The following is a 22,552-nucleotide window of genomic DNA, read 5'->3' on the forward strand; positions in this document are numbered from 1 at the left end:
TCCATTGCTATTGCTTGTCCAGACTCTTGGAGAAGTTTTGATATGCCTAAAGTCTTTAATAAAGATATTATGTTATTACTACTCTCATTCATTTCAGTTCAGCAACATTTACAGGGTGCCTGCTATATAATGAACATTGTGCCATGGAGACTTTAGAGTTAATATAAAACACACATCAGGGGTTCTGGGGTGGCTGGTTAAAGGACTGACTTGATTTCAGCTCAGGTCATGATCTCCGGGTCCTGGGATCAAGCCCCAAGTTGGGTTCACCACTCACGGGACGTTTGCTTCTCTCCCTCCTCCTCTGCCCTTCTTCCTGCTCGCACACACTCTCTCTTGCTCAAATAAATAAATAAATCTTAAAACACACACACACACACACACACATATTTTAACTCCTTTGATCTAATAATACCTACCAGCAAGACTCTGGGTCATTAGTTTTGGATCTATGTTTTTTTTTAATGAGTTTAAAAAGCTACAGATGTCTTCTGATCTTTCCTGCCAGATTTTCCCTCTCTGAATGAGGAAGTATACACACCCTTAAGTAAGCTTGATATTTGGGTTGGGCCTCTCAATTTTCCCAGGCCTCACCCAGGTGAAAAACACACCCTATTTGCAAATCTTGTCCCTTAAAAATTCTTGGTAAAGTTTTGGAGAGACTTCCTATACAAGGCTATCATTACTGCTTCTTTACAGAAGCACATTCAGAAAAAAACTTCTTTCGGGTTGCAACTTGTTGAATAATACACAAAAATCTCAACAAGTCCTTAAAATATGTACTTGAACTCCCTGCTCCTTCTTGCCTCCCCCACTCTCAGGAGAAGCCCAGGGAACTAGAGCAAGAAGCCAGGGACCATGTTCCAAGGCAAGCTTATGGCCCTTGACTACCACAACCCTGCTGGCTTCAACCACGAAGATGAACCAGAGTTTAGAAACTTGATTGTTTGGCTCGAAGACCAGAAAATCAGACACTACAAGATTGAAGGAGGAGGTAATTGAAGAAATATCCACAGTAGTGACTGGCCCAAGTTCTTTGAAAAGTATCTCAGAGATGTTAACTGTCCTTTCAAGATTCGAGATGGGCAAGAAACAATTGACCGGCTTCTTGGTTTAGCTGTAGGACTTGAGTCTGGAGATAATGCTGAAACATACAAGGACTTGGGACATGATAATACAAAAAATGCCAGTGGTGTAGAGGCATTGATCCATTTGGATGTAAATAATCCTGACTTTAATGTTGGCGTAATGGTTTTGGGTAATCTTCTTCAGATTCCCGGTCAGGATGGCTACCTGGTAATGCTTAAGGCAATTCGCATTTTGGTTCAGGATGCAGTTGCTACAGCAAATCAAACAAAAGAGGGCTTTCCTGTTGCTTTAGACAAACATACTCTTGGTTTTGAGACAGGAAATGCAGTTCTTAATGAAACTGCTCCAATTCTGTGATTGCTGCACATAGAAGAGGTTGGAGAGCTACAGACAAAACTTCATGAAGCCACAGTAGCCGGTCAGGCAATTACTGCAGATCCACAGCCAGACCACAGACTGGGGAACACTTTAGGATTTCAGCCTCTCACCCAGTTAGTAAATTGGGAACCATGTATGCTCTGACATGTGTTTGGAAATCCAGTGTCACATTTTCGAGGGAAGAATACCAGAAAATCGACTACATTCTACTGATTTACCATCACTGCTTTTTCTTCAATAAAATTCAGGAAGGTGGGGGAAAAATGAATGGTTATCCACTGGATTTTCTACATCGGTATCCATCTTCTTCAGGTTACAAGGGTCTCTGCTCCACGACACTCTCCCTGCATTTTTGTGCCCCAAATCTGAACCTCAACCAAAACCCCCAAGAAGCTACTACATGTGAAAATAATCTCTGAACTGCCTTAGGAACAATCCATACCTTCCTTGAGAAGACAGTGGACTAATCTAGGCTCATGGTCTCCTAGAGTGTTACTACTTAGAAAGGTCCCTGAAGATTATCCAGTCAAACTGCCCTCATGTCACATGAGGAAACTGAGAGCCAAAAAAAGGACACATTTTCTCAAAGCTGTACAAAGACACCATGTGACAACACAGGGCTCCTGTGATGCCACACCTCTTTTTCTCCACTGATATTCATTTCCTGAGATGCCTCTTAATGTTTACTTTCCTATTTACTGAATGTGAAAACAATCGTATTACTGAAAATCCTTGAAATGTTTGAATGTCTTAAACAAAAGCCTCCGTATTAATAAAATTCCAGAGTTCCACTCAAGAAAACATTTTGCTAGAACTAGAATCAAGTGGCCAGAGTCTAGAGAAAGTGCTCTAGGCACCTCTGAATGAGGCACCTCTCTCAGACTTGAGAACAATGGTCTGTCTAGAGGAGGAAAACCACTAAGCTCCTTTTCTTCAGGTCATGCTCCCCCTACAAACACACTCCCCCCGGCCCCATGTGTGGTCTGGCACTTTGTTTTGTGTTCAGTAGGATTAAGGTGTTTGGGATTCATACTTTGACATCAATACAAACACCTCTACATCCTCAGAACAACGACAACAAAAAAAAGTGACTTTCATGTAGAGTTTAAGGTAAAAGTTCAGGCATCAGTGACTAAGAAAAATAAAAGGCCGGAAACACTCTAGGAGAAGAGTATTAGCTCAGGTATGGCCTGGAATTGTGACATCTTATTGCCACAGCACATCTGAGGCATCTAGGTGACAGTACAGTCTATCATTTCAGAAAGGTTATAAAAATCTATGGGCCTCACACCATGTGTAATGTGGGTGAAGTAGGAAACTTGTAAGAATTTTTGCTTCTGCATTTCCTGATTTAGGAACATGAGAGGTGGGTGGGTGGGGGTCTAAAATGCCTTATGCTTATTAGTGAATCTGTATATACTTGGTCTAGTGTTGGTCTCTTGAGCAAAGAGAGGCGGCCAAAAGTTAATCTCACATACCAAATAGGGGACCTATTCAAAATCTTGTTTGGGTCCTCAAAGAATCAATAAAACCATTTTCATTTTCTGATAAATACATCAGATTGTCCTGCGTCATGTTGTATGGAGCCGTGAGTTCATTAAGAGTACAGAGGGTCATTTTCTCTGATCTGAAGATTCTTGGTTTGGGGATAGTTAAAAGGAAACGGTGAAATCCCATCGTCTGTGTGGGAATTTAAGACCCAGGAGCCCCATTCTAAAAGAGAGCACTGCCCTGGTTCCATAAAACCCTGTTTATAAACCGACAGACATGTGCTTGCAGCCCCTTAAACCAAGTCCAATAGTCGCTGTATTTTATTTTAAAAGTATCTCTGCGTTAGTAGATACAAATATACTCTCAGTACAACTGTCCATACAATTTATAGTCCAAGAGGCTGGTGAGAAGGAAAAAGACCATAAAGCAAAAGCTTAGGGACGGCTGCTCCCTTCTAAGCGCAAAGCAAGCTGACACGATGCGAGGGCATCGTGGCGCTCCCGACAGTCCACAGTTTAGCAACAAAGTGCGGAAGTGGAGGGAAGTTTTGATGTATAAAGTACCGCGTTGATGTCTGGAAACAACCAGAAGATGCTAGAAGGGAGCAGGAATGGGTAGTGCTAGTCTGAGGGCTGAGGAGTGTCAGTGTTAAGCTAAGGTAGTGATGAATAAAGCCGAGTTTCTCCGTAATTTGAGGCACAAGACCGGAGAGAAAGGGATCGTAGGAAGCAGCCCCGTTTGGGAGGACTGGGGGGTGTGATAACAAGGACGTGTTAAGGGGCATTAGGAACAGTAAAAAAAAAAAAAAAAAAAAAAAAAAAGGAAGGAGAGTTGGAGTGATGATTACGGAGTACTACCACTGGGAGGAGGGTCTTGCCAGGATAATAAAGGGAGAAGGGTGTAAAGGAAGGGTCAGGAATGGTAGGGGTAAACTCTGGGAAAAGACTGCGCAGACGTCAGCAGCCAAGAAAAAGAGAAGGAACGGGGTTGGGGCGTGGCCCAGAAAGGGAATGGCTCAACAGTGGGCTACGGGGTGAAAATGAGAAGGGTGGGGAAGAGCCTGGCTGACAGCTGCTCTCAGATGGCGCTTACAGGGTTAAAAATCGGGGCGCCCAGACTAGGAAGAACTCGGTTTCCAGGGTAACGGCTCCGACAGTTCCGGCAGCGCAGGCTCGTACCATTGCGCGGGCGCGCGCGGGGGGGAGCGCGGCGGGAGGGGACGCGCGAAGGAACAGTCGGGCAGAGGGGTCCGGCCTGGACTCTACCAAACGCGCGGCCCGCCTGCTCGCCCCGGGCCCGGCGCCGAGCCGCGCTCCGGCCGCGCCGGCCGCGGCGTCCTCGGTGCCCGGGCCGGCAGCTCCCAACTGGCCGCGGACGGCGGGGGGAGAAGGAACGTGCGCCCGGTGGCCCGGATTGGCCTCCAGGTCCCCCCGCCTGGGCGGCGGAGTGCGGGCGGCCCGGGCTGGGAGGTTTGAAAAGCGGGCGAGAGACAAAGGCAGCAGGAAGCCTCCTCGGCGCCCGGAGCCCGTGCTCGCAGCCCCCGGGGCTCCCCGGCCGGCCCGCCGGCCCGGAGCAGCAGCGGCGGCGGCGGCGGCCGGCGGCGGCAGTAGCAGGAGGCAGAGGATGCGGCAGGGGGCGTGGGAGCGGCGGCGGAGCGGGCGGAGCGGCGCGGCCCGAGCGCGGCGTGGTTAGACCCGAGGCGGCGGAGGCGGCGGAGGCGGCGGCCCGGCCGGGCTCGGGAGTGAGTGAGAGGGCGCCTTCCCCGCCCGGGATGTGAGGACGGAGCGGAGCCCGGGGCGGGGGGAGGGAAGGGAAGGGAGGCGAAGCCGGCAGGAAGGAAGGAAGGACGGAAGGACCAGGAGGAGGAGCGGCGGCGGCGGCCGGAGCCGGAAGGCGGGGAGGGGCCGTCCGTTGGGCCCGAGGCGGCGGCGGCGGCGGCGGCAGCGGCTGGGGCGAACCGCTCTTGTCGCCTCTCGGGACAGGAGCGGCAGGGCCCGCGCCTCCTCCCCCCCGGCGCCGCGGAGGGGGGAGGAGGAAGATGGAGACCCACATCTCGTGCTTGTTCCCCGAGCTGCTGGCCATGATCTTCGGCTACCTGGACGTCCGGGATAAGGGGCGCGCGGCGCAGGTGTGCACGGCCTGGCGGGACGCCGCCTACCACAAGTCGGTGTGGCGGGGGGTGGAGGCCAAGCTGCACCTGCGCCGGGCCAACCCGTCGCTGTTCCCCAGCCTGCAGGCCCGGGGTATCCGCCGTGTGCAGATCCTGAGCCTCCGCCGCAGCCTCAGCTACGTGATCCAGGGCATGGCCAACATCGAGAGTCTCAACCTAAGCGGCTGCTACAACCTCACTGACAACGGGCTGGGCCACGCGTTTGTGCAGGAGATCGGCTCCCTGCGTGCCCTCAACCTGAGCCTCTGCAAGCAGATCACCGACAGCAGCCTGGGCCGCATAGCCCAGTACCTCAAAGGCTTGGAGGTGCTGGAGCTGGGGGGTTGCAGCAACATCACCAACACCGGCCTCCTGCTCATCGCCTGGGGCCTGCAGCGCCTCAAGAGCCTTAATCTCCGCAGCTGCCGCCACCTCTCGGACGTGGGCATCGGGCACCTGGCCGGCATGACGCGCAGCGCGGCCGAGGGCTGCCTGGGCCTGGAGCAGCTCACGCTGCAGGACTGCCAGAAGCTCACCGACCTTTCTCTAAAGCACATCTCCCGGGGGCTGACGGGCCTGAGGCTCCTCAACCTCAGCTTCTGCGGGGGCATCTCGGACGCGGGCCTCTTGCACCTGTCGCACATGGGCAGCCTCCGCAGCCTTAACCTGCGCTCCTGCGATAACATCAGCGACACGGGCATCATGCATCTGGCCATGGGCAGCCTGCGCCTCTCAGGGCTGGATGTGTCCTTCTGCGACAAGGTGGGGGACCAGAGCCTGGCTTACATAGCCCAGGGCCTGGATGGCCTCAAGTCCCTGTCCCTCTGCTCCTGCCACATCAGCGATGATGGCATCAACCGCATGGTGCGGCAGATGCACGGGCTGCGCACGCTCAACATCGGACAGTGTGTGCGCATCACAGACAAGGGCCTAGAGCTGATCGCGGAGCACCTGAGCCAGCTCACCGGCATAGACCTGTATGGCTGTACCCGGATCACCAAGCGCGGCCTGGAGCGCATCACGCAGCTCCCCTGCCTCAAGGTACTCAACCTGGGACTCTGGCAGATGACGGACAGTGAGAAGGTCAGGTGAGGGCGGCGGCACCTGCTCCCCCTGTCCCGCCCTGTTCATCCTCGGGTCACCACCACGCCCCCGCCCCCCTCACTCGACATGCACACTTACACAGAGATCACTGCAGCGGATGAGATGGGGGCAGGGACACGAAGCCTCAGGCTCATTTTCTCCCTCCTCCGGCACCTCGGCCCACTACACGCCCATTCCCATTGCATCTGGGGTTCCTCTGCTACCCCTACCTTCTTCCCCTCTTGTTTCCCCTGACGATGAAGGGACGGATTCAGCTACTTACCCACCCACTCCTCACTGCAGGGGGATGGAGGACTGTTTGAGCTACTGTATCCCCACTGCTTTGCATTTGGAAACGGGGGAGGAGGTGGGGAGTGACTAGTCCTTAAGACCCTGGGGAGTTGAGGAAAATGTCTGCCTTCACTTAAGCTTTCATTTGAATACTGTGATCTGGTTTTTATTTTGAAATGTATAAAGAGCAAACCCAACTACCACGGCCTTTTCACCCTTCTTCCTTCCACTTTGTAACTAATCCCAGGCTCTTCTCATCACTTCTCCTACAGTACTCTGCTATTCACGCTCATTTCCTTTTAATTGTCTTTCTTTTTCGTGTTTTTGTTTTTTGAAGAAATTTGAAATCACGGTCCTTTTTTTTCTGCTGAATATAGTCTATATATTATATATATATAAATTATATATATATATACATATATATATGTCTGGCTACCTCGTTTTAGTTTACTTTTTTCTCTGAAGCCCTGGAATTCTACAAGAGAGATATTTTGAGACTGAAACATTTTTGTGCCTAGACTGGAAAGATGCCCATTGGGTTTGTACGTCTTTTTTGTTTTGGCTTCTTCCCAAACCCCATCCATCCAATGTGTCCCGCTTCCACATTCTGGCTATCGTTTTTTCTCCCTGCCCATTGGGATTTTGAGGGCCCAACGGTGTTCGTAAATCTTGACTTAATATATAGCACAAATGTGTGGAAGAAATGAGAGTCGAACTTTTGTTTGTTTGTTCGTTTGTTTGAGATGCAGATTGTGTCTTGAAGATTATTATATATGCAAATTCTGCCCTACCCTCACCCTCTTCCAAGTTTCCCCACAAAAAGGTCACACGGTGAGGCTTCCTGTTGGAAGCGGAGGAGCAGAGTTGGCCTGCGGAGCCCCTGGGGCTCTAACGTGAAGGGGAGGAGACTGAAACTCATGTCTTATCTCTGTTAATAAACCGGGAGTTCGTGGGTTTTACAACAATCTGTTTCTAAATGGAGGAATAGATGGCTTTCTTTATTTTGGTGGGGGTTGGGACTTGTGGCTTTAAAAAAAATCGCTTTTGAGTAGGATGTATATTTTTGTTGGGAGTTTTTGTTCGTTTGTTTATTTTTTTAGAATCCTCCACAGCAACATGCGAGACCATGGAGTTAAAGAAACCCAGAGACCTTTATCAATTAATTGTACTGTTTGTGAATTTGTATAAATAATAACAAAGATCCTCTTAAAACGTTTATATTCTTACAGTAAAAGGTTAAACTGATATTTATATAATAAAAGAGGAAATATGAAGTATGTTTTTGAAAAAAAAAAAAAACAAAACAAAAACAAAAAACCTTGTATCTGTGAATTATTTTGAAGGCAGTGTGTGTTTGGGTACATGCCAAAGTAGGAGGTGCTGTCTGTACTCTAGGAGGAAATAAGGTATAGCGTTCAGTGCATCCTATAGGCTGTGAGTAAGCTCATGGTTACAAATTTATTCTGTATAAGGTTTACTACTGACCTCTAAATGTTTTGTTACTAGAAATGTGACTGGACTGGAGATTTATATAATTTTCGGTTTTAAACTGTCAACAAAATGGAAATTGAAAGAAACTGAAGAAAATGGAACTTTAAAAAAAAAAAAAAAAACTCGATCTGTTAAGAGTCACAATTTCCCCAGGGTGGAAATGAGATCCAGGGGTCCTGTTGAAAAATGGGTTCAGAGATGTGCAAGTGCGGAAGAAAAGACGGGTTTCTTTCCACTCTGAGTGGGTGCGGGGAGGATGTGCAGTGGTGAAGGGTGGAGGGAACCGAGGCCATTGTTCAGAAAAGTTAAAAGAGCGCTGTCCTTGCCTGCCCGCTCACTTGCTCAGTCATGCATGCGGAATCTCACAGTGTGAGTGAGGGTCCCGGTGGAAAGGAGGAAGGCAGTTCAGCCCCTCTTTTTAACATTCTCCTCCAGGCCCCGCTGCATTTAAGCACTTTCCTGGGGGATGGGGAGGTTGGCCAGGAGTTCTTGCACATTTGCATTTTAAGCACTCACAGCGCCGGAGCTCGCCACTCAGATCCACTGTGGTGAGGGCTCTTAGGCTGAATTCGGGGCGGAGAAATGAATACCAACAATTCTAGCAAAGGGTTGCCTCTGGTAGACAATAACTAAATAATCAACACCCCTGTGACTGGGCTGCGGAAGTGGCAGGGCATAAATACTCCCAACAGTGGAGTAATTCACATTCCTGGTTTCACATAGGTCTTTCTTAGCTGTTTCTGAGATTATTTTTAAACAAACAAATACAGATCCTAGCAAGGACTAATAAGAGCGGTATAAAACTTGCCTGCAAAGACATCTCTTTCCAGGAAGAGAGCTAGAACCCAAGTTTCTCTCGGGGTGAGATTGTTTTGTAAAATTTCCAAGCTTTCTGCTTGAGCATATCACAAAAGCGGCATTGTTCCTTTTTGGAGAGCCATCACAATTGGGTCTAATTGAGCCTGACACTAGATCCATCTTCCTTTTCTTTGGGGGAAGGTGTGGATCTCTTTCTTCCCTCTTAGGTTACAGTGCTTATTGCCTGAAAAAAAAAAAAAAAAAGTGTGAACCCTAGTAAGAAGTCGGGACGTGGAATTAGGGTCAGCTTTCTAATTTAGCATTTGGCACTATACCGCATTAAGCTTCCACAAGCTGTGAGTTCTCGGACTGTTTTTCTTCCTCCAAAAGACTGCATGACTACGGATTCAGTCAATAAAAATTTGAGCACCTCCTAAGTCTTAGACTCTGTGCTCACATTCTTCATTTTAATACACAAAATAATCCTACCAACTACCGGGAAGGCTTTTCCACTTTCCTATTTGTTTTTTGTTTTTTTTTTTTTTTTTAAACTTGAAAGGCTGAGATAAGCTTGACTAAAGGTCGGTAAATTAATGTTTGAAAGTGAAGATCACGGGCCTACTATCCTCAGCCTGAACTGAGTATACTTAAGAATATATCTGGAGTGTCTCTGGAAATGATGAATAAACCATTTACTTTCATCAGCCAAGGTTAACTGTTTATCTCTCAACCTCTGTGGATGGAAAGAAATGAATATGTGTTGAGAACCTGGGGAATGCTTTGCATGGTACCTGTAAATTTCTCCTTTCAGTCCTCAAAGCAGCCTGTTGAAACAGGTATCCTGATTTCCAGATACGTAGTACTTGTCTGAAGTCACTCAGCCACTAACAGAGGGAGACCAGGACTCCAGGGCCAGCTCCCAAGGCCAGCTCCCTTCTGTACTCTGCGATGGTTCAGTTACTGACCCTACCTTGAGTTCCAGTGAGGTGACCTCACAGAAGTGAGTGGTAGCTATCTGATCACCATATGGACAAGCGCAGGCCACAGGGCCGTCGTTAAAGGGAATTTGGGTGGGTCCAATCTGAAATGGAAAGAAATGCTTTTAAAGACTAAAAGCACTAAAGAAAAGGACTTGATAATATTTTGCGGGTGCTACAAAAGTTAAAAGGCACTTCAGGGCAACTTTTAGAATAGCAGAAAAAACCTCATTCAAATACTGGCTGCACTTCAGAAGTGAAAAACCAAAATGGGAACTTGGTGTAAACTTCATCACACAGAAGTAATAAACCTCATGGAAACGGTCTGGGTGGTGGTGGGGACAGGGCTCCATGTACCTTTCTGAGGGCAGTAGCCCTTAAAGTCTGTCTGGACTTTAAAGGCAATGGTGGGGTTCCGTTTCTGCAGTCCCCTAAGGGCCACGGCAGGCCTCCTGGTAGCAGTGCTGGGCAGTGCCCTGTGATCCTCGCCGCTGTGGACTCCCTCCGGCCAGATTCCCCAGTCCTAAGGGCGGGGGGCGCCCCATTTACCCCACATTTGGCAACAGGAATAGGGATGCTTGCCTAACTTACAGTATGTCTTTAAATAGTTAAGAAAATTCAAACTGATCATACTCTTTCATGATTCACATCAGCAACAAAGATCTGAGAAAAGCAAATGTTTCTTTTTATTGGAGTTTCCTTTAAAGGTAAGAACTTTCACTGAAAAAAGGACACTTGATATGTAAATTGAAGCATGGCCTCCCCGCTAAATCCTGGTGCTTTCCTGCCGTGCTTACTAGAGAGACGCTGATCTTGAAATAAGCAAACCCTTTTTCACTTCTGACTTAGGAAATGTGAACTCGAGTTCTCAAAGGGGAAAAGGTAATGGCCCCCGGGACCGCCATGTTTCCAAAGAACAAGAACCTCTTGATTAAAAGATCGCATTTGTAAAACAAAACCGAGGCCTCAAGCAGCCTCTGACAACGGTCTCTAGCCACTCCCCTGCAAGGGGGTAGAAGGCCTGGCCTCTGCTCCCTGCTGCCCTGCTAGAGAGAGGGAGGCTCCAGTCAGTCCCGTGGCCATCGCCCTCTCTGTTGCCCTTCTCTTCCCTGCAGCTCACTTCACTCCCTTTTCAGGTCACTCAGGCCACTTAGTAGAGGACAACACCTAAATGTTGTGCCCCTCGGAACCCGTGGGGAGGCAGGGGTGAGGCTTTCTGATAAACTAACATGGAGCACAGGACCAGACTCTGGAAAGCTACGTCCAGATGCAGGCCTATGCTTAGGCCACGTCTCTCATTTTTCTTCCAACATGATGTAGAAGTTAAACTATTTTGCAAAGTGAATGGTATCAAACAGATGAGACACGCATCACTGCCAGCTATTAATAATTGAGAACCCAGCAAAGGTAAGTGCACAGCCAGAGTAAGAGCAGGTACTCTCAGGGCTTGGAGAGAAAGTGAATCCTTTCTGGACAATGAGTACATTTAAATGTCCACCAAGGATCAGTTTCAGTCTTTTCCTCCTTTCCAGGGATTGCTCTGACTTTGCCGGGCGGAGTGGCCTGTACCAGCCCAGAACATTCGGTACCATGTAAAGTCGAGTCTTCCAGTTAAGGTGCGAGAGAAAGTAAGCTTGAGATCTTAACTGTGCAGCAATAGCGTGGGCTATGCTAAGCAGCCCTGCAAATAAAACAAAATAGAAGTGGAATTCCTCTGCTTGCTGTTTGTTAGCCCAGAAAAATGCATGTCATTTTCTTTAAAAAAAAAAAAAATAAAAAAACTTAAGTTTTTATTCTCTCATTCTTCTTCGACTTTAATTGTTTAAAGGACAAATGCCACATATCCTTGTAAGTTCGCTTCTATTTGTGATGGTGGAAAATAGTGTCCATTACAAAGAAGAGAAGAATGAGGTCCTTCTGCAGCCCCAAAGAAACCCCGGGTGAGACCGTGTTAGGGACGCGAACGCAATCTGCTGGAAGAATTGAGTCATAACATAGTGTTCAATTTCTTTTTTTTTTTTTAAAGATTTTATTTATTTATTTGACAGATAGAGATCACAGGTAGGCAGCGAGACAGGCAGAGAGAGAGGGGGAAGCAGGCTCCCCGCCTAGCAGAGAGCCCGATGTGGGGCTCGATCCCAGGACCCTGGGATCATGACCTGAGCCGAAGGCAGAGGCTTTAACCCACTGAGCCACCCAGGCGCCCCCATAGTGTTCAATTTCTGTCTCAAAAATGTTTGTTTTCACAAATCTGGTTGATACTGCACACTTAATTTTATAAATGGGGAAAGAGGCTTGACAAGGCTGCAAAGGTTTTGCCTCGGTGATGTGAGGAGCGCATATCAGAACGGGGACTGCTTCAGACTTTAATGACCACATCAGAGGAGGATAAACAGGCAGGTAGCTCTTTGATCTTTCCCTGAGACCCTGCAAATACCACCCTGACCCCCTGGCTTCAGAAAGGTGCCAAACCAGAGCCTATTTTCACTGGGAGAAAAAAACAAGAACCAACAAACCCAACTGCTGAAAGTTACTACTACTTACACATTACGTTATGCAAACTTAGATGTGTCTTGCAAGCTTTATGTATAGGGTTATTCAAGAAGCAATTGGGTAAATAGGCTATAGGGTACTGAGGTAGCCAGCTGTGTCACACCTGTCACCTGTTGTCCTCAGAGGACTCGAACCAGTTTTCCAGGCACTGCTTTGTCACAAACAGCGATGCGTGCGCTCTAAGTCTGTGCTCGCAGTTAGTCCCAAAGCTACAGATGTAGCGCGTGTCCAGCGCACCACCAACGTCTGCCACCCAGCCCTTATAAAGTAGAATCGAGCGGCAGGATCCACAGCTATTCCTCCATTCAAAGGTAAAAAGGCTTGACTTAACAGATGTTTTAGTTACCAATCCCTCTTGTCCAGAAAGAGTACATGGGTCTCGTTTGTGAGTGTCAGGCACGCTGTTAATGTTTGTTACTCCTCAGTTTATGTAATCCACACTCCAGAAGGTGGGGGCCCAGCACGCCGCTGTCTTTTCAATAATTACTACTCCTCTCGGAGTGGATTCAAGTCCCTGGAATCGGACTGTGGGAAAATCATTCTTTGAGACCAGATTAACTTTTTAAAAAATAGTACACGGGATAGTGCAGCATGGCTTGGAAAGAACTGTTCTCATCTGAAAAGAATATGAAAATATTTACAAATATCCATAATATTTCTCCTTAGGAAATCCTTACCCTAAACTGGCATTTTTATATACACATCTGTGTAGGAATAGCTTCCTGCTACCATTTTGCTTTTTGAGAAATGGTCTCTAAATAGGGAGGAACCATAAAAACTAGTTATACGACTCCTAGAATCTTTAGTAAAACCCCTGAGGCTAAAACTGGACAGATGGGGGACGCCTGGGTGGCTCAGTGGGTTAAGCAGCTGCCTTCGGCTCAGGTCATGATCCCAGCGTCCTGGGATCGAGTCCCACATCGGGCTCCTTGCTCATCAGGGAGCCTGCTTCTCCCTCTGCCTCTGCCTGCCATTCTGTCTGCCTGTGCTCGCTCGCTCTCCGTCGCTCTCTCTGACAAATAAATAAATAAAATCTTTAAAAAAAAAAAAACTGGACAGATGGATAAAACATGGGAGGAATCGTAACAGTTAAGCTCCTCAGATTCTTAAGGTTCTCAGATGGAAGATAACTAATTGGTACCTTCCATTTTTACTTCAGTGTTTTAAACCTTAGTTTCATAGTTCAAAATCTCACTGCTGTGAACCTAAAATAAAATAATAAAAGGACAGTAGGTGTGTCCTAAGCAAACAATATGGAAATGACAAATAAAAGTGACAATTTCTACCTCTTCTACATCATTTCAGATGCACATAATTTAATGAGTTTCAGGAATCTGGAAAGACGGTATGGCCAGGTTCTCTGATCCCCAAAGCTTTATCAAGCTCCCAGCGTGCTGTTGTAGGAAGCAGGGTAGGTCTCCACATTCTCTGAGTCTGGGATAGACAGACGACTGGCTCTTCCAGCCCTCGCTGACGTCTGCGCACTTGAGCAGATGTCCTGCCATTGTGCTCGGAGTCAACTGACGACAGTCAGAACAGCATGGTCCAAAGGAAGACAGCTGCCCTATCTTTCTCCCACACACAAGGGTCTACATTTCAATGGAATCACAAGAGGAGCTGCAGAAATTCACTTGAGTAAGCAACACACAGGCTCTGGGAGCCAAGAGCCTCATTGCTGCTTACTTTAGAAATAAAATCAGATAGGGGCGCCCGGCTGGCTCAGTTGGAAGAGCATGCAGCTTTTGATCTCAGGGTCATGAGTTCAAGCCCCATGTTGGGTGTAGGGATTACTTAAATAAATAAAACTTTAAAAAAAGGAATAAAAATGTGTATAGGCAAGTTAGGAGAGAGAAGTTAAACACTACACTTCATTGAAAGGCAGGGGTGGAAAATGAATTTTGACTCCTTCTAGATTGTTCCTTGACCTTTCCCATCCCCACAAAACCCAAAAACAGCAAACCTTTCCCACTCACACAAGACTGATCCTCCCCACTGTGATGCAGTGGCGAATCAGGTCTAGCTGGCAGTCCAACCTTGTATTTTTCTTTTCTCTGAGCTACTAAGATGATTTTAAGATCCACTACACGGCAGAAAAAGAAAGTATAGTTAATGCAAACGAATGGAAATTCGTTTTCCAATGGGTAAGACGGAAAGGGGAAGCATGAAATGTTTTTTTCCACAAAGTCTGCAAGCCCTGTGTTTCGTCAGCAGGCGGCAGCATTGTCTGCGAATTGGAGGTTATTTCCAGTGGGGAACCCAGACCTCCTCCCCTCACACAAATACCTTCTCCCGCCCCAGAGAATTTCCCCAGGGTCTGAGAGTTGACAAAGGAGGAATCTCGTGTTGCCAAAAAGATGAAATCGAATTTTAAAGCATCAGAGAATCTATTTTAAGAAGCCCAGGTGCGCAGCACTTTGTTTTCCAAACAAGGTAGCAGGTGTGACCTCATAAAGGTTCCCTGATTTAGCTCACAGTGGGTGCGTTGCTTTTGGAGGCTGTGGGAATCAAACATCAATTTCTAATTTCTCTTAAAGACCATCTTGTACAAATCCTGTCACATTGCCATATTTGGGAAGTTTGGGAGAACAAATGGGGTAAAAGTTTGCAATCCTACATGGAGATAATTTTAACCACAATAGTAAAACTGCTGGATTTTTTTAGTGCAAAAAAATAGAAAGCATATCATCTCTAATGAAAAATTCTAGAAAGCCTTTCAGGAAAAACAAAACTTTAAGTTTTAGGAGTACCTAGTTTTATTATTTTATTATAGAATGAGAATCTTTATCGCCCAGATGAAGACATCTTCATAAAATCTAAAGGAGTCTATGAACTTGAAAATGTAGGGGCACCTGGGTGGCTCATGGTTAGGCATCTGCCTAGGCCTCAGGTCATGATCTCCAGGTCCTGGGATAGAGCCCCATACCAGGCTCCCAGCTCAGCGGGGAGCCTGCTTCTCCCTCTCCCTCTGCCTGCCGTTCCCCCTGCTTGTGCTCTCTCTGTATCTCTCTCTCTCTCTCAAATGAATAAATAAAAAATCTTGAAAAAAAGAAAATGTTTAAGAGCATGATCGAGAAGTAAGGTCGCTCCCATATCTTTTCCTGGGGAAAAGACATTAGGAGAAGGTAGGAGAAATTAAAGGGAAAGGACTTGTAAGTAGACTTGGCCAGATTCCATAAAATGACACAATCAGGGGCAGGCTGAGGGCTGGTGAGGCGAGGCCTCGGGGCTCTTCCCTTTTGGTGCTCAATAGTCTGGCCTCAGGGAATCCATACCTGGGATCTGAAGAGCAGTTGGCGTAGGCGTGGAATAAAAGTGTGGAAGGAGGAAGGTGGATATCCCTGTGGCTACTTCTCCCAAACTGTAGTCACTGGACGGGGCACCGCTTTATTCACTCAGTAATACACAGGTCATTCTGGGTTAGAGAATGAGAAAAGAAGGGAAAACCTTCTGGAACTCAGGGCGCAGCCAGGAAGCAAATCACCGTTCCTGGGACCATTCATGAAGGTCTTATAAAAGCAGAAAATCATCCCAGGCAGCTTTAGGGACATTGTAGCTCCAATATGCCACTGTCAGTGACCACACCAGGTCCAGATTCAGGGACAGCAACCCCAGTAAGGAAAAGGGGTCCAGTGGCAAGAACAGACAGCCCGGATCACTCCCCACGGAGCCAAGGAGGAGAACACACAGGGCGGACCCAGGAGCCAGAAACAATCGAGGCAGGTGATGTAACGAGGGAAAGCATAAGCTATTTAAGGACCAGCAGCTCCTACAGATGGTTGTTAGAAGAATGACTGGCCATCTCCATGTGTGTGAGCCTGCACACATCTCCAAGAAGACAAGTGCCCTTTCTTTGGTGGTTGGGAGCCTGACTTGACATGAAACTTCCAACTCACAGGCCACCAGACTGGCCTCAGGTGAACTGTGACAGAGGACGAGTTGGAAGGTGACCGCACCGAGCACCTGACCCTGTTCTGCTCAGACAGGTCGCTGTTCGCTGCCCTGCCCCTGACAGCCATTCTCATCTCCAGGTGTATGCTCCCACTATATGTACTCTCCCATTGTAAGTATGATCCTGCTGTATGTTCCGCTATATGCTCCCACTGTATGCTCCCACTTGTGTATGCTCCAGCTGTATGTACCCGTGATACTACGTATGCTCCTGCATGCTCCTGCTGGATGTATGCTCCCACTGTATGCTCTTGCTATATGTATGCTCCCGCTATATGTGTGCTCCTGCTCTATGCGCCTGCTGTATGCTCCCACTGTATGTACGCTCCCACTGGATATATGCTCCTGCTGTATGCTCCCGCTGGATGTATGCTCCCGCTGTATGCTCCTGCTATATGTATGTTCCTGCTGTATGCTCCAGCTGTATGCTCTTGCTATATGTATGCTCCAGCTGTATGCTCCCTCTGTATGCTCCTGCTCTATGCTCCCCCTGCATGCTCCTGCTGTATACTCCCGCTGTATGTATGCTCCCACTATATGTATGTTACCACTGTAGTTATGCTCCTGCTGTATGCTCTCTCTATATGCATGCTCCTGCTGTAGGCTCCTGCTGTATTTATGCTCCCGCTGTAGGTATACTCCTGCTATATGCACGCTCCCACTATATGTATGCTCCCACTGTATGCTCCGGGCAGGCAGGATGAACAGTATGTTCCAGCCACCGTCCTGATTGCACAGGGAAAAGAAGCCAGGAAAACAGTGCATCCAGGGAGACAGAGAAAGCATCCAGGGCTGCTGGGGCGTCATCCCTCACACAGGCCCTTGAGGCAGCAGTTGGCTCCACTGCCCACCAGCTCCACTCCACTTGGGCTTCTGGACTTCATTTTGGCAAAGAAGGTGTAGCCCACAGCTCTAGAGATCCCCAGAAGATGCCTTTAGAGAACCCTGAAACCCTGCCCATAGTGGGCTCCCAGGGCAGAGCTCGCCGGCCCACACAGCCTGGCACTCCCCTGCTCACAGGGCAGCCACGGCTGCTGCTTTCCTAACGTCCCATCAGTCTCGGCCCCACAAAAGTAAAGGTGTCCACACAGATATCCAGGTTAATCCAGCACAGCCACGACCCAGTTCTTCGAGTTCCGACAAAGCAGAGGTGCACAGAGCATGGTGGTGGTGGTGGTGTGACATGGATGTACATGGCCTCAAATGAAACATGGCTCGGGCCTCTGACACACCATCCAGCAGGTGTCCTGCATTCTCTTGCAATCCTCCTGGATTTGGGGGATTTGGGGTGCCTTGCACTTGATGCCCTATAGGGGCAGCACCCCCCCCCCCCAACCATGAACCATTCCCAAGCCCTGGAGCTCCCACTCCTGTGCCCATTCTTGCCTCTGCACCTGCCAGGAAGTTGCAGAGAAACCACAGCACTTGTGCGCAGGGCTGCAAACACCTTCCCACCCTTCCACCAGTTGCCCAAAACACGCCTGCTAATGCTAATCTACCCCCTCACTTGCAGCTCAACAGCTTTTCTTCTTAAGCCCCTGATAATGGTTTTACTAAAATCCCCTTTTGATGGAAAAAAATCCCAGCTGGACATTTCAGGCCTCAGCACAATGTACAAGGCTGCAGGTCCCTTTCCCTACCTCACAAAGGCCTCTAATCAAGTGGAAAATGTGCTGGAGGCCAGAGGTTTGGGTCTGCAATTATTTTTTAAGGGATTACTAGAGAAGAATAGGGGGCAGCAAGGATTCCCCCCTCCCCGGCTTTGTTTTCCATTTGGTCCTGCTTTTAGACATATGGAACCAGTAGCTGCGTCCAATTCCCTAAGCACGAGAGCCTCACGTCTCCCTTCCCTGGTGGAAGGGTGTCATCTCTGAACGCCATCACTTCAAAAAGATTTAGAGAGTTTGGAAGCAATATGCAGGTCCTATTCTGACCCCATTTAAGCCCTTCTTTATAAAGCCACCATCGAACAGGATCTCGTGTGCAAGGAGAGCACTCATTCATTAACCTCTAACCCCCACTCTGTATGCAGAGGGGAGAGTTCACACCGTGTCCATACACTGCTAAGACTGGGAGCATTCACTAGGGCTTCCCAGGCTTTGGAGGGCAAGAGGTCATGTTCCCAATCTTGCCAGATATCCTTCTTATTTATATACATTGACCCTTCCCCTCAGCACAGAGCCCTACTGCAAACTGTGAATAAAAATATAAAAAACCCTAGCCATTCTGAGTAGCCTATTTGAAAATGTGCACTCTGGAAGGAGGTCTGTCTTCTCTGCACATTGTCATCTGTCCATAAATGCTCCTTTATAACTGATAAATGGACGTTTCAGTTTGGCCCCAAATTCTCATCATTCTGTTTCAGCACAGAGGGACTGCTCATCCTTCTCAACCGAGCTGGTTAGTGATGTATGCAAATACCCAGTAAAAAGGAAATGATTACGAATTCCTAAACTCATTCTGGGACGATCAAGGATTAGGCTGTTCAGCTCTGAAAGCTAGAAGTCAGCACATACGGCAAAATAAATGCCACGCCGATACGGCAAAATAAATGCCACGCCGAGTAACAACTTTCAGGTCCCCTTCAAAGTCCCTAAAACACCTTTGGTCAAAGCCAAACAAAACCCCGAAAACCCAACTCTGGTCTGTTTTGGTCAGTATAAATGCCTTCTCAATTTATTTTGCCTTACTGATTTTTCAGTTTTCCCGCAGAAAAACCCTAAACCAGTGAGATCCAGATGGATAAAGGCACAAGTATTACACTGAATACATTACACTTACTGCTTCCTACTAACACCGTCCTCATATTCTGCGTCGGCCGCCACACTTCTTTTCGTGGACGTTGCAGGAGGAGGAGGCTATACAGTTTCCCTAATGACAGCAAGTAAGGGTGGCCCCCCTGGGGTCCTTTCCCTAAATAATGACAGACAGGCTTGCTGAATCACTTCTGTTGGATATAAAAATGTTGTGACAGCTTTCTCCGGCAGTAAATAATCTTCAGCCTACTTTAGATGAAGATGAACTTGTTTAGCAAGGTGAAGTGATACGTTCAAGGGCACTGGCGGGGACGGTGGACTAGCTCTAAAGAGTCTAAGGGGACCTGACTCCTTAAATAAGGAGCAAACCATGAGCTAAGTGCACCTGACAGGGAGAGTTGTTCCAAATCTTCCTCTCCCGGATACGCTTGCTGAATCATTACCCAGAATGTCTGTTTGCTTCTTTCCTTGGCTTACAGCATTATTTTATTTTTATTTATTTAATTTATTTGAGAGAGGGAGGGGGGAGTGGCAGAGAGAATCTTAAGCAGGCTCTCTGCCCTGCGCAGAGCCTGACGTGGGGCTCGATCCTACGACCCTGAGATCATGACCTGAGCTGAAATCAAGAGCCAGACGCTTAACTGACTGAGCCTCCCAGGCGCCCCAATGTTAGTTTAATAATCATCATTATCCTTATACTTCTCCACTCTTTTAACATCCTGTATCCAACAAAGTATCAGTTGTTTTAGAAGTTGTTCTTCCTATCAAAACCAGTTTGGGTAATAGTAAAATAGCAATTTGAAAGCAATAGTTTGATACAACAATAATGACAATGTATCTCAGATTTTTCAGGGTGGCTGAAGATTTTAGTACATTGGGATGTGAACATCTTCCACACTCTCATTAGGTCAGAAAGGTGTACAACCTAAGACCAACTTTCTTAATTTTCCACTCAAAAAACAAGATTACCCATGGGGCACCTGGGTGGCTCAGTGGGTTAAGCCGCTGCCTTCGGCTCAGGTCATGATCTCAGGGTCCTGGGATCGAGTCCCACATCGGGCTCTCTGCTCAGCAGGAAGCCTGCTTCCCTCTCTCTCTCTCTCTCTCTGCCTTCCTCTCCGTCTACTTGTGATCTCTCTCTGTCAAATAAATAAATTAAAAATCTTTAAAAAAAAAAACAAGATTACCCTAATTAGAATTAAGAAGAGAAGGAAATGACATCTTGAGGTTGAAATGTTATCGGTCCAGAGTTCATGTCTAGCTGGCATTCTTAAAATCGCTGGGATGTGCCCTTGAATCCATGGAGAAGAGAGGCCATATTCCCCTGATGGTTCCAGGCAGGGTAACCTACAGGGAGGAAGGGAGGCTTCCTTCTCTGCAGTGTCTTCCCTCGCTCCTTCTCTCACGTTCCTATTAACTGAGGTTGACACCTGATTCCTGCTCAGCTCACCTGTGTTTTATTGCTTCATATTTCTGAAATTCTTCCTCTTTGCTCATTTTCCATTATTATGGGCACACTTACCATCTGGCTCAGCCAGCTCCCTACAATCTCGACTCAGCCACCATGGTCCCAGCCTGGGATTGCTGTGCTCCTGACTCTGGCTTCCACTGCCTGCCCTGCTCTGCCTGCTCCAGCACCCTCACCACCAGCTGTGGAACTCCCCAGAATCATCCAGACTGGTAGAGGCAATCTCTGCACCGCAGTTTTAAGTATTATTTTTTTACTAAAGTATGCCTCCTTGTTAAGGCTGTTCTTCAAAGGGATACATCAATCCTTATCTCAGAAAATCCTTATTTAAAAAAATCATCCGGAATAGAAACATTTGGACAAGTCACCCTTCGGTCCCTCGTCTGATGCCATTTCCCTCCTCTGAGATGTCCCAGGGGACAGAGTGGGCTGCATCCTTCTGGTCCAACTCTGGCTTTCAGAGTTGGCAACCCCAGCAAGGTGACAAATGCCCCAAATTTGGATCTGATAGAGAATCTTATCCTTGATTTGTGTAAGACCTTGAACTTAACCTTTTGCCAGCATACCTTAAGCCCACAAAGGGTCTACGGTAATCAGGCAACATTAAGAATATCTCTCCCCTGGTCTCCTGCTTAAGAATCTCTTAAGAATTTCCTCTCTGGGAACTATTACCAGTTTATCTACATAGTGCTGACAGACAAGTGGCAGGACTGATAAGGCTGGTGCGTGGCTTTATCAGTTACAGAGCTAAAACTTCTTCAAGAGCCTATAAAAATGCTAACAAATATTCCTTCTGACCAACCCATGTAACAGTCGTTCACAATCACAAGATCCTGCTGGTTTATGGGGATTAATTGCTAACTAATCGTTAAAATGCTAGAATTTATGAATGACTTCTCAAAAAATACAAATTAGTGTGGATTCAAGGCTATCTTTCACTTAGTAAATATTTATCTGGCAGCTACGACTGGCTAGTATCCCGCACCCAGGCCTCAGGATAGAGTCATGTCTTACACCCGCTTGTACGGAGGTCTGCTTTCGTGAGTGGGAGAGAAAGAAGTGGAGTTTCACTGGGAACTGCTCCCAACCCACAGCCTGATTTATCTGGGCCGCAGCCTGTAATCTGGATATGCCCATGGGAGTGTGCCTCATGTGTGTTTTAGGGAAAAGAAAAAGAAAAAAAAAATAGAAAGGAAGAAAGAAAGTTGGGGGTTGCTGCTCTAAGAGTTCTCAGTGCAGGAAGAACCAGGCAGTGGCAGAAAAGGAGGCTGAACTGAGGTTTGTGGACAGACGACACTGAATTCTTTCCAGCCTCCCCAGAGAATGGCTGCCTGGTCCCAGTCCCCACCGGAACTGCTCTCCTCCCGGTCTCTCCCCCAACCTCCTGGAAGCCGCCCTCCGTGTCAGTTTCAACTTGATTTCCCTGGGACAAAAATACTGAGTGAGGGGCTACAGGAGCCCCAGTGGCCTCCACTGCCCCCCTCTCCCCCCTAGTCTCTGGGACTGCCCCCTGACCTTCCGCTCAGGTCAGCTAAGCCTGCCTAAAAAGTCTCCAAGGGAGGCCAAGCCAAACCAGGTCCTTGATTTAAATGACTATTTGAATTATTCTCTGCTTCATCTCCAGTAATTTTGTTTTATTAGAAAAAGGGTTTGTGAGAAGAAAGGAAATATTTAAGGTTTCCTCCTGCTGTTCAGAGCTAGTTAAGTGTAAACAGAAAAAACCTGTTGGGCTGTGTGGAGGCTCTGTGTGCAGTCTGTCATGTGCACCTCAGTGGGGACATAAACACATGCCCGCGGGCTCTGCAAGCAAGGGGACATTCCCTTGAGCTGCCCTCTTAGGATGGGACCTTCTCTCCGGGAAACACCGTGAAGGGAGGATGTCCAGAGTTCCTGCCCAACCTGTAGACCACTTTATTTATTTATATTTATTTATTTATAATTTTTCTTTAAGATTTCATTTATTTATTTGACACAGAGAGAGCGAGTGCACAAACACAAGGAGGGGGAGCAGCAGGCAGAGGGAGAGGAAGAAGCAGATGCTTAACTGACTGAGCCACCCAGATGCCCTTATTTATTTATC

The 22,552-nt window shown here is 47.6% G+C and overlaps 2 protein-coding genes and 1 pseudogene across 3 annotated transcripts in view; 2 read left to right on the top strand and 1 right to left on the bottom strand.

The window, feature by feature from the left end:
• Nucleotides 1–22,552, bottom strand: part of WNT5B (Wnt family member 5B) — a 107,930-nt gene that overhangs the window by 42,429 nt on the left and 42,949 nt on the right. The window lies entirely within an intron of this gene.
• On the top strand, nucleotides 859–1,700 carry LOC125107159 (RNA transcription, translation and transport factor protein-like; annotated as a pseudogene).
• FBXL14 (F-box and leucine rich repeat protein 14) lies at nucleotides 4,157–8,076 on the top strand. The gene has a single exon (XM_047741947.1). The coding sequence runs from the start codon at nucleotides 4,997–4,999 to the stop codon at nucleotides 6,197–6,199; it is 1,203 nt and encodes a 400-aa protein (XP_047597903.1). The 5' UTR covers nucleotides 4,157–4,996; the 3' UTR covers nucleotides 6,200–8,076.

The sequence above is a fragment of the Lutra lutra genome, chromosome 8, assembly GCF_902655055.1.
Source record: "Lutra lutra chromosome 8, mLutLut1.2, whole genome shotgun sequence".
NCBI classification, from domain to species: domain Eukaryota; kingdom Metazoa; phylum Chordata; class Mammalia; order Carnivora; family Mustelidae; genus Lutra; species Lutra lutra.